The sequence below is a fragment of the Ammospiza caudacuta genome, chromosome 1 (assembly GCF_027887145.1).
Source record: "Ammospiza caudacuta isolate bAmmCau1 chromosome 1, bAmmCau1.pri, whole genome shotgun sequence".
Lineage (NCBI taxonomy): Eukaryota > Metazoa > Chordata > Aves > Passeriformes > Passerellidae > Ammospiza > Ammospiza caudacuta.
Window position 1 is genome coordinate 85,254,212 of NC_080593.1, and position 12,191 is coordinate 85,266,402.

General features: G+C 38.9%; 1 protein-coding gene across 4 annotated transcripts in view; it reads left to right on the forward strand.

Annotated features, from left to right (window-relative positions):
* IKZF1 (IKAROS family zinc finger 1) overlaps positions 1 to 11,242 on the forward strand; it is a 68,065-nt gene extending 56,823 nt beyond the window's left edge. For 2 of the 4 annotated variants that reach the window (XM_058821380.1, XM_058821359.1), the window contains 2 exons: positions 2,533 to 2,667; positions 6,864 to 11,242. In XM_058821380.1, the coding sequence (XP_058677363.1) occupies positions 2,533 to 2,667; positions 6,864 to 7,567 (839 nt within the window). In that variant the 3' untranslated portion in view covers positions 7,568 to 11,242. The remainder of the gene's footprint in view (positions 1 to 2,532; positions 2,668 to 6,863) is intronic. The other 2 variants (XM_058821365.1, XM_058821372.1) reach the window with 1 other exon arrangement.
* The last annotated feature ends 949 nt before the right edge of the window (positions 11,243 to 12,191 follow it).

Consider the following 12,191-nt stretch of genomic DNA (forward strand, 5'->3'; position numbering starts at 1 on the left):
TTCTATCATATAACTAGAAAAGCAAGCAGCTACAATATCACTGTTCTTAAACTATTTCAAGGTGTGATGTGGATCTGTTATTATTCAGACCCCTTTTTTCCCCCAATCTCTAAAAACAAAATTCAAAGAATTCGTATAAAAATACCTGCTAGTCCATCAGATTTGACATTCTGCCACAGCAAGATTGCTTTTTACAGATTTTTTAAAATACTTTAGGCAGCACACATAGAAAAATTGTCAGTAGAAAGAACCTAAACCTAAACAGCTTGGAAATCTAAAAAATGTAGTTGAGAAAGAACTTAAATAAGGGTAAGATAGAGTAAAAGGGAGTAAGAAGTGGAGCAAGAGATTGTACTTACATTTTTAACTTTTACAAAAAATTGGAACCTGATGAATTGAATTGCAAAATTCTTATTTTAGAGGACTAAAATATCACTGTCCATGGGAAGTTCTTCTCTTAGAGATATTACCTGTAGTTTGGCATTTGAGTTGAGTGGAAGTGTGCTGAAGTCTTACCAGGCTTAAATAAAACAGTAGGAGAAGTAGTTTATGAAGTTTTTAAAAGGTCAATTACAGTTCTTGAGTCACTGTGAGTTTTTTGTTTGAAAAGATGACATGATTTTTTTTCACTTTACAGACACCAAATTATAGAGAAATAGTTATTCATTTGGTTGCAGATTTCAGAGGGTTTCAGTTGCAAGTACTGGGGATTAGTACATGATTCACTTTGCCCTCTTTTTTAAGAAGTTTTAGAAGATTGAAAGTTTAACTGTTAAATACATTACTCACCCTCTCTTGAACTGATTAGAAATGTTATTATATCCTAAACAGATATTTCTTGATAATTTCAACATTTAACTAAATATTCAGTCTTTTGTGTCCCTGTTGAATGTCTGCCTTGAAAGATTCTCTGTAAGTCTCTTCCTGAGATGGTACCTGGAAGCCTTGATCAGCACAAGATGCTGGTGTGTGCTTGTTCAATGATGGCTATGTAGCATAAACACCCTTTAGTTTTCTGCACCTTCACGACTAAATTCTTATAATTTCCTGCATTGGTCACAATCTTTAGTGTCATATGGGGCTGGAATATAATTCCATGAAACTCCATATAACTGTCGTCGGAACTGGCATTGTCATTGTCACTGTCACTGTCTCTGCAGTATGTGCTGCTGCAGCAGGGACTCAAGAAACAGTTGTGTACTCCTCAGTTTGGTTGCAGGGTACTGTTGAATGGGAAACTTCACCTGTTCCTCACAGGTATCCATCAGAGCTGATTTCATATATTTCAGGTCTAACAAAATTTTCACAATCATCCTTTTATATGGATGATAAGCTGTGGTATATTCTCAGAATAACATTGGATCACAACAGTGTGTTCTCAGCTATTGAGAAACAGCCAGGTACCAGAGTAATGGGTCCTGTGAACCAGTTAATCCAGTGATAAAACAAATTCTCAGCAGGCACAGAAGGAAAAATATAGCAGAGCTGGGCACTTAATTGAAATAACTCAAAGAATCAAAGTGTAAAAATAATCTTTTGCGTCTTCCTTTATTAGCAACCCAAAAGTTCAGGAAAAATGTCCATATCTTAGTAGCAGATAAAAGTAAAATTAACCCCTTTTTCTCCCTTGACAAACAAACCAAAACGACCCCAAACCCCACAAACAGAAAGCCTACAGCAAAACATTGTGTTGTGATCTCAGTCCATTTGCCTTTCTCTTAGGTGCTGGAAGTCAGAAATACCTTTCCATACCTGTTTCACAGTCATTGTTTTGACAGTGCATTTTCATGCATCCCTTTTGTTTCTGCAGGAAAGTACTGAAGTAAAATATACTGAAAATGAAATAGTCTCCTTTTCCTAGAGCCTCACATTAAGCTCCTAATTCTACAGAGTCTCAGCAGCAGCAGGAGGTTGGGAAACAGGTTTGAGTATTGGAAATTAGTGTTCCACTGAAGGTGTGATTTTATCAATTTAAATTGTTAAAGTCTAAAAAAGCATCAAGGAAGTACTGAAATATTTGTTATGGGATAAAAGGGGATAGAAACAAGGGTTGGTGTAGCTTGCAAATAGATCTTCCACTGTTGGAGTTGAGAAGTTGATTAATTTTTCCTTCTGAGGAAGCAATTATCATACACTGGGAGAGGTGCAGAAGGACATTGCAGAGGGTTTCAGTGGGAGAGTGGAAAGGTGAACTGCTTTGTGTCCAGGATAAAGTTAGGACCTCATTTATTCACAAAAATGCAGAGTGGCTGTAGAACAAAGGGTGGAGTGATTATGTGACATACAGGCAGAAACCTTGCAGTTGCTATCTCATTTTTGTGTCCTAAATGAGGAAAACATGAGCATGTACATAGATTAACCAGCATGAGGGAATTTGTTACCGAGAGTCAGAATTGTCCTGTGTGTCATATGCTGAGCTCCTTCATCCAGCTGCTTGGGAGCCAAAAGACATTGACTGACAAATGATAACCTAAGACAACAGTTCCATTAAAATGGAACCTGCCTAACCCTTCTGATGTCATTTGATTTCAGTCATAAAAGACGAAAGTAACCAGAGTGAAATGGCTGAAGACCTGTGCAAGATAGGGTCAGAAAGAGCCCTCGTGCTGGATAGACTAGCAAGTAACGTCGCCAAACGTAAGAGCTCTATGCCTCAGAAATTTGTTGGTAAGAGTTAAACGTTTGCTGTCTCCTAAAAATAAAATAAAACAAAGCCCCCTAAAAAAATCACAGCATTTTTACTTTTGCGTTATAATTTTACTTGTTTTGCTAAATTAACAATATGTATCTCTATAGAAGCAGATACAGAGATGTGTTGGAGGGAAAAAACCAACTAAACATCTCCAGCATAAATTTCTGCATGTTTAATTTTTCACATTTGGAGATCAATTTTAAACCTATTTTCTGTGTTTCTAAAAGCTTACAGACCAGATCATTACAAAATCTGAACATATTCTTGAAGTTGCCTTGAAAACTTGAAGATAGGAACAAAAGTTTCCCATTGGGATAGCATTTGATCAAACTTTGAGAGTTATTTTATTGAAATCTTGAATGACATTCAGATCTGGGCATATTGCTGTTTCCGAAAGCATTTGTGACTAGTTGAACGTAGACTGGGTAATATTCTTCACCCTTTGATAAACTCTGTTTATTTTTACAGCCCAAATTGATATGTCTGAAAACAGCACCTAAATGAAATGTAAACTTTGTGTACATTCTATGAAAAATTCAAAAATTTCATGCCCATTTGCACATAGAAGTTCTTGTCTTAACAATGAAAAATTTGACATTAAGCCTATAAAAGTGAAGGCTACACATATTGTTCTGTTTAGTAGGCCTGTGGTAAGGAGGGATTACAGCAGTTTTGTGAGATCCACATACAATATTTTGTCAGTTAGGTAAGGTTATTCTTCAATAAATTAAAACATGGGAGATCAGAGGACAGCATATACTCACATCTAGTTAGGTTCTTTTTTAAATCTCAGTACGTTTAAAAATATTATTCTATAGGAAACAATCAGATTAAAGTCTCTGAAAGAAAATGCACATTAAGAAGGTCTTCAGTCAAAAGTCAAGGGAAAAAAAAGATCAGTTTATGGGACAGAAAATGCAAATATACTTTCTTCAACAAGGACACAGGGGTGAAAGGAAAATTAGTGTTTCCTAGACATAGAAAGGGGAGTTTCAGCTATGTCAGGAGGTGCAACAAAAGGTTTTAAAATAAATTCCAAGGCTTTTTTTCAAGACCAAATACAACAATTCTAGGAGTTTGTCAAGGATAAGAAATGCTTATGCTTAAAAAAGGGCAAAAGTTGTAGTAGAGATAGATACCAAAAATATATCAACTATAATATATATGTAAGGCCAACCAGACTAGTTTAGACACTCTAGTAACTGTTTGCATTAGACCAGATACTAATTCTATGAAAGCTCTAGGAAGATTAAAAGTACTTAAATTTAAAAGGTACTAGCAAATATACTATAGTAATGTATCCTTGGGTATGGACTGGCTATTACATTCTTTTTTTCTCTGTTCACCCTGAAAAACAATAAAGACAGCCAGTTTAGCTATGAGTTTTAGGAGGGCAGAATTTCCTGTCAGTTTTTCAGGGTGCAGTGTAGGAAGACAACCTACTGACAGCAGATATTTGTGGAAATTTGCTAGGCTTCAAAAGAAAAAATTATTCTAAAAAGAAAAAAAAATGCGCACAAATCGTTTCCTTTCCAATCATCATCTGCTGCTTCATACAATAGAAAAATTCCTGATTAACACAAGGTTTGGCTGGCTGCTGAGGAGAGCTTTTGGGTACTTCATTGCTCCTGTAAATTGTCATGTCCCAATACCTGTGCTGAGTCTCAGGGAGAAGAAGAAAATGGCATCCTTCACATAAAGGAAGGAGTGTCTTCTGCTTCAGTAGTTTTTCTCAAGACTAAATTAATTACCTTTCAAAAATTAGATTGTTCAACAAATCCAGCCAGTTACCTGTAACATTCTCTCTGTATTCCGAACTGGAATAGTTCCCAAACCCAAAAGAACTTGGCCATCCAAACCTGAGAGTGAGAACTCCACAAAAAATTGATATATGCTTATAATATTTAAAAGAACAGGCAGCCAAGAAAGGGAATAAAAAACACTAAGAGAAAGGTGCCCACATGCAGTGAGTGCATTTTTACTGTTTAAGTACCTGCTGCAGAATCCTGAGCAATGCAAACCTTGAAGTGCATCAAGCCATTAGCAGTTTAATTTACTTATGCTCTAATAACCACAGAAATGAGCTATTATTTTTAATGAGTGCAAGTATTACTGTATTGCCTAGATATAGAAATGGTGCCTGCCTTCCCTAACTTTGTATGTGTTTCAGACACTTTGCTTGGAAACAAATTTTTCTTATGAATACTTGGTTCTCTCAGCACAACTACCAACTAATTATGCGACATAAAGCAAATACTACCCAAGAAACAGATATTAAAATCTTGCTTTCTGGATGCCTAAAATTTTGTTTATAATGAGGACCAGCCCCATTTTTCAGTGGTGTGCAGTGCCTGTGGAATAGGAATGATTTTGGCTTCATTTTTTCCTCCTTGAATAAAGTGTTTATGTTCATGTTAGGAGAGTTTTCTTGTATTTAATTCGAGAGTCTTTTACAATGCCTATTTTGAATCTTAGGCCACTCTGCCTGAAAAGTATAGCATTATAGAGGATAAATCTGGAATTAAAAACAAATGAACCTCAAATTGGCAGAATGATTGGGAAAGAAAACAAGAGGAATTGGAAGCTTGTGTAGCATAGCAGCTAGAAGGTGTCTGTACCCTACATCCCCTATGGGAACTTATGCAATGCTCAGGGTATTTCTTTCTCTGCTTGCAGAGCATGGAACTGGTATGAAACCATATCTTGTGGGAAATGCAGACCACAGGACTTCCTACACTTTAGCCCCCATCATTGCAAAAGTGTTGTGCTAGAAGGTTTTTGGTCTCTTCACTGACTTTGAATGGTCAATCTGAGCAGAAACAGTGTGGAAAATTGTTGATAAATAATGTGCAGATCTTCTGGTAAAATTTCCATTCTTCTGTTAGCATTTCTTTTGACAAATTAGGACTTTCCAAGACCTACCAGTAAATTTCATGTTCATCAGGAAATGGTGACAGCACTTCACAGAGATGTTTGTGGCTTTTAGTGTTTCCCAAGATCTGAAGAGCTAGAAAATCCATCCAGACTATCAACAATATGTTATTGGTAGACCATAGGAGCTTGTGAAAATCTTTTACCTCTTTACATTTGCATGAATTTATTAAGGGCCTCATAATAACTGATGGTTTACACTGTTAGAGAAGACTGCTTAAGTTCATAAAATCAATATCTGCACATTTAAATAGTTTTTCCCACTCCTAACTTTTTTCTTCTATATTTTGCTATCTGTACAGTAATTTGGGGGAAATTGTAGTGAACCTCAATGTTCAATGCTGGGGTATCCAGCTAAATATACTGTCAAGATATGCTATTAGCCCAGTCTGATTTAAAAAAAAATATAGATAGATTTACCCCTTACTCAAGGCATCCCATCAGAATTAAAGTTATCAATAACAAGTAATCTTGCTCCAGCTAAGGCTTTCTCCCTTGTAGGAAAAATATGCTCCAAATACAAATGTGCTTAAATTTTTTCCATGATTCTTGGTTTCTCCTATATACAGCAACTTTTCGACACAAAATATTTAGGGACATGGGTAGCTTCTGGTAATGTGTCTAATGTGGCTTATGGTAGGTGTGTGGGGATGGAGGCAATATGCAAAATAAAGTTTTTATTGATTTTTCTCCAAAATGCCATATATATGACCACATTGCTGATATGGATTATTTCTAAGAAACTGAAGGTCTGAAACTAAACCATCCAACTTCCAGTCTAAGATTGTAATACTTTATGTAAAAATATTGATAATGTGCATCATGCTCTGAAGCATCGGGCCAAGCTTGCTGTGGCTGTGAGGGCACACTGGCTTCAGCAGCCACAAAGGCAGTGAGTGCCTCTGCTCATTGTAGAGGCAGATGCAGGACACCCGTAAGAAAGGAGAAAGATATGACAAAGGACTAGATCTCTAGCTCCCAGGAGTCCCTGTATAATTATTTCCAGTATTTCTTTCATCCATTTGCTTTTCCAAAACCCTCAAATTATTTTGCACGCTGAAAAAGACCAACAACCCAGCACTTTTCTGAGCAGCTGTATTAGAGAAACCTGAATACCTTAGGTGGATTTCAGAGGTAGATTTGGTCAACTGTCCTCTTCCCTGTTTTATTAATCCATGACGTTAATTTCCTTAATCATGTAGAAATCAGCCCTCTAACTCCTCGCTGTTTTGCACTGCAGGTGACAAATGCTTGCCTGATCTTCCATACGATGCCAGCATCAACTACGAGAAGGAGAATGAGCTGATGCAGACGCACGTGATCGACCAGGCCATCAACAACGCCATCAGTTACCTGGGGGCAGAGTCCCTGCGCCCCCTCGTCCAGACACCGCCGGGCGGCTCTGAGGGAGTGCCCGTCATCAGCCCCATGTACCAGCTCCACAAACCTCTTGGGGACAATCAGATTCGCTCCAACCTCCCTCAGGACAGCGCAGTGGAAAACTTGTTGCTGCTTTCCAAAGCCAAGTCTGTCTCCTCGGAACGAGATGTCTCTCCCAGCAACAGCTGCCAAGACTCAACAGATACAGAGAGCAATAATGAGGAGCGCAGTGGTTTGATCTACCTGACAAACCACATAGGTGCCCATGCAAGAAATGGCATCTCTATAAAAGAAGAAAACAGGCAATACGATGTCTTGAGAGCAGGCACTGACAATTCCCAGGATGCTTTCAAAGTGATCAGCAGCAATGGGGAGCAAGTAAGGGTTTACAAGTGTGAACACTGTCGAGTCCTTTTCTTGGATCACGTGATGTATACGATCCATATGGGCTGCCACGGGTTCCGTGATCCTTTTGAATGCAACATGTGTGGCTACCACAGCCAGGACAGGTACGAATTCTCTTCCCACATAACTCGAGGGGAGCACCGTTTCCACATGGGCTAAAACACTGGCACAGATCAAGCCTCAACAGCTGCATTACTGGAGCTGCACGAGCCACGACAGCAACAAAGCAAAAGTCAGCTGGACAGTAAAAGTCACAAGAGAATCATAAGTTCAGCAATGTTCTCCCACAAGAACAGGGATTTCATTTTGGTAGCATGCATTGCAACTCAGTTTTCTAAAATAAGTTTTTACTGAAAATGTTTGATCACCAAAAACCTTTAGTAATGTAAGTAGTTTTTGTAGTCACATAGCTGAGAGCCCTTCCCTGAACTGATGCTTCTTGCAAGCCCCCCTTGCCAGAACTCTTAACCACATGCAGAGTGCTCCACACAATGAGGACACAACAGGCAGCAGCAGCCAGGCTTTCTCTCTTAGCACCCTGAGCCCAGGGCTCTTCTACCAGATGTGTGATTTTTTTTGATTTCCAGTATTATTTGACTACTTTAAGAAGATTGAACTCAACTAAAGATGGATGGACCCATTTCAGATGACTTCACCAACAGCTGGGCTGGGATGGGACCCCCTCAGCCAGAAGGTTCTGAGCTGCTTTGGTGGTAAGAAGAACATTTCCACATGCAAGGGTGCTACTGGTATTGATAGCACAACATGCCATGTTTGTGTCACTAGGCAAGCAAGTAGGAATGCAAAAGATAGAAGAAACACCCTTGTAATATACTCTGTGAAGTATGAATTGCATTTAATGTATAGAAAAAGGGTATTGTTGGCTCTTCTTTGAATAAATATTTTCTCTTCCTATCTAATAAACCCCCACTTTTTGTTAAGCAACCCCTCCTTACTCTTCATATAAAAGTTACAATGTATTTAATTTTTTTTCTCTTTAAAGTTTTAGTTATTTAGAAGAGTATGATGTACAGTTGAGAAAGTAGATAGGTATTTGTGTGGGGAGTCTCCTTAAGCACATTTTTCATCCTTTTAAACTGTCTGGAAAATATCCAAATGTCCCTCTCTTAGATACAAAAAGTCCCATTTTGCTGGCACAGAAGATGTCCTCTTGTAAATTTTGTGGCTCTACTCATAAGTGTTGCACTTGATTATTTTTACAGCACTGAGATTAATTAAATCAGCCAGTCAAAATTTGCAGCCGTCTTCTTTTTTCCTGGCATTTGCCATATAGTGAGGGACCAAGACCCACAAAGTTGTGGTGACCGTTTACTTTCTATCCAACCAGTCATTTCACTAAGTGCTTTGAGTTACTTTTACTTCAGTGGAACTAATCTTAAGATATAAAATACTGGGTTTTGCAGAATGGAGACCAGAGGCTGCAGCATTTTGCAGAATGCAGAAAAGTCCACCAAAATCTTTCTCCATGGTGAGTTCTGCTGCAGGTACTATAGTTGCAGATAGAATCAAAACTTTATGACAAATAGATTTTAACTCCATACACATCTGATAAAAAAACTTTTTTTAAAAGCTTCTACTTAGCTTCCTCTTCCAATAGTTCATTTCTCTCCCTGAATACCCCCATGCTTTAAGACTGGGCAAAAATAATTTTTTTGCAGCTGCATAAAAATCTGTCACTGGTGCTGCAATATTTTCTGGGAAACATTCATAAAAAACCCTATCTTATTAACTTAATGTTGAAAATACTTCCACTCTGAATAAGGAATGAATATTTTACAGTAAACACCATTAAATACCCAACAAGACTAGCAGTCTTGTCATATATTTACAGATTTTCCATTCACAAGTGCATGCAAGCACATGTATTTACTATAAAACAGATTTGATGGGACCATGAACTGCTTGTACCTGGGCCAGTGTGGCCTGATATAACATTTGCAGCTATATTTGATAAACATTTCCTATATACACGTACCATTACAGGCATGCCAAGTTCCTTCTTCTGCTTTCACTTTGGCAGGTGTAGGTCAGGAGCAACAACAGTGGAGCTGAGGAAGGACACTGATAAAAACATGAATCACAAATGTGTGCTTACGCAACCTCCAGCTTTGGCTGTTCATGCAGCTGTGAGGCCCTCGCTTCACTGGACATGTGGGCACAGTGATGTTTTTACACTGAACCTGCAGGAGAGCCTGACAATGTGGTGGCTTTGTCACCAGAGTGAATGCTGTGCAGGAATGCCCACAGACCAGTGCATCCTCAGCAGGGAAAACACATTACTAGTACGTGTTATCCCCCAAAATGAGCAGTGTGAACTACAGACCCAAAGGTGATCGTCTCTATTCCCACGTTAGAACTCAGTTGCCTTGAGGGATTTTATTGATGCCCTCTACTCCTGTATCATAACTCAGCTGGGAGGTTGTTGCTTGTTGCCTTCCAGCACAAGGGGTTGCACAGGGGGTGGGCACAAGGAATCCCTGGCCACTTTCAAGCCCCAGCCATGGTCTTGTCATCAATGCCTGCTACACATTCAGCTCCAATTCACCTGGCAGTAAGGTGTTACCAAATATTTTGCATTAGGAATGATCTGAAGAGGACTTTCCGGGGGTTAATTTACATGGATGAGTTGCCTTAATTTTAACCTTTCTTTAAGTACAGATGGAATGGGTTCAGTTTTCATAGCTGGCAGAGTTACATTCAGCTGTTCTTACCCCTCTCCAATTTTGACTGATGCCAAACGAGAGGGTACAAAGTAATTTCTGAGCCGTGCTGCAATGTCCTGTGTGAGATGAGACATTGGCTGTACAGAAATGTTCTGCTTTTATTGCTCTTAGACCTCTTTCCTGTTCTTCTTAGGTTTAGGTCACTATATACCCCATGCCATATTTTTTTCCACCCTTCATTTTAAGACTCCCCCAGCTATACAGGGGAGGGGGACAGCAGCTCACTCAGGTGGTTTTGTTTCTTTGCTTTTACCAAAAACCAGCACAAATAAAGCCACGTGCATGAACCGTGCAAACAAGCACAGCTCCAGCGGAGTTCGAGTGTGCCTCAAACACAGCTTGGAGAGGTGATTTCTGATTCCTGGGTAGGTTTGCTACCTTCACCACATCTCTGTGCACACACACGTGTCTCAGTCCCTGTGTCTCTCCTCCTGTCCACATGCACATGCCCTCTCTGTGGCTTTGTGTATCATTAATATTTTATATACATTTGTATGTGTATATGTATCTAAAATGGTTGGTATGACATGATGGTGATGCACTGTCTCTCACAGTGGGTTTGTTTCCTGACTCTGGAGTTTTCTTATTTATACTATAACAGAATATGTTGATGTTGTATAATAAACAGTACAGTAGTATAAGTAAGCATATTAAGACACAGTGTACCAGGGCATAGTCTAAAGGCAGAGCAAATGGCATTCTCTGTTCACTAAAGGGCTTTTTTAGTTTTGCTTTTTTCCCATGTTTTTCTCTTTTGCACAAAATCATCCTCATTTTGTTTAGGAACAAGTGGTTCAGTAATTTTATTTATGAACATATGCAAGAATGGCATGAAAATAGGATGTTGTGTCTGTGTTCATTGAAACAAACTGTGCCCTCAGAAAAGTTTAGTGAATTCTTCTTTTTTGCTCTTTTTTTGCTATAGTGCAATACCCTGATATGGCTTAGTTGACCTTTAAAAGGAGTAAATATGTGAGTGGTTTTAAGTTTATATCTGTTTTAAAAAAGTAAAAAGTAATTGCGCCCCATTCTTCCCCAGGCACTGCCTTTTCTAATGGAAAAAGTTGTATTTACACTTTTTTTTTTTTTTTTTTTTGCTGTGGTTTTATATTGTAACTTCATTTTCTTTGAGAATATTGTATTTAAAAAAAGCAATTTCATAAAAATTGGAAATATTATTAAATTATGTCTGCAAACTGAGATGTATCTTTTGAGACAAGAGAACGAGATAAAAACCCCAAGCCCCAGAATATTTTTGTCACTCTCCTCATGGGTGAAGGAGGCACTGGGCTCAGCTGGACGCTCTGTGTCTGTGGGTGTTGACTGTGTGGGAGGGGACACAGAGTAAGGTGAGGTGCAGATAGACAGAGCCCCATGGGGATTCCATCATGCTGTCCCTGCACCATGGAAAGTCCATCCATGTTTTCCCGGCACCATGGTGAGTCCATCCGTGCTGGCCTTGCAATCCAAACTCTGTGGCCATAAAAGCCAGGCTGTGTCACCACCCTGCGCGTGAGGCAGCCTTGCTCAGCCAGCTCCAGGTCCTGAACACCTGCTCCAGAGTGTCCCTGCCCATCCCAATCTCCCAGGTCCTGCAAGCAGCCCACTGCTGAGAAGTGCTTCCCCTCCAGCCCTCTCCTCACCCCCTTCCCTCCCACCAGCCAGATGGAGTCATTACAGAACACAATTACTTCTGCATGTAGAGTCATGGTAATTCAAAATAAAACACAGAGAAATTATTTCTACTATTTGCCATAACAAAGGTGATTTCTCTGCGGGTGTCCCTCTTTGTTCGGATTCCAGCACAGTAAATTTCACATCACATATTTAATACAAACTAGGATCAGTGTTTTTCTCAGAAAAGGCACCATTTATAAAGTTTCAGAAATATTTCCATGTGTTAAATAGCATAATTTTGAACAAACAGAGGTTTTTAAAAAAATAAAAAACAATCTCAAAACAATTGCTTATGATATTGCAATTAATTCTTTTACAGGTTCCCAAAATCTAAATTTTCCTTAAGTTCCTTAAGTTTTTGT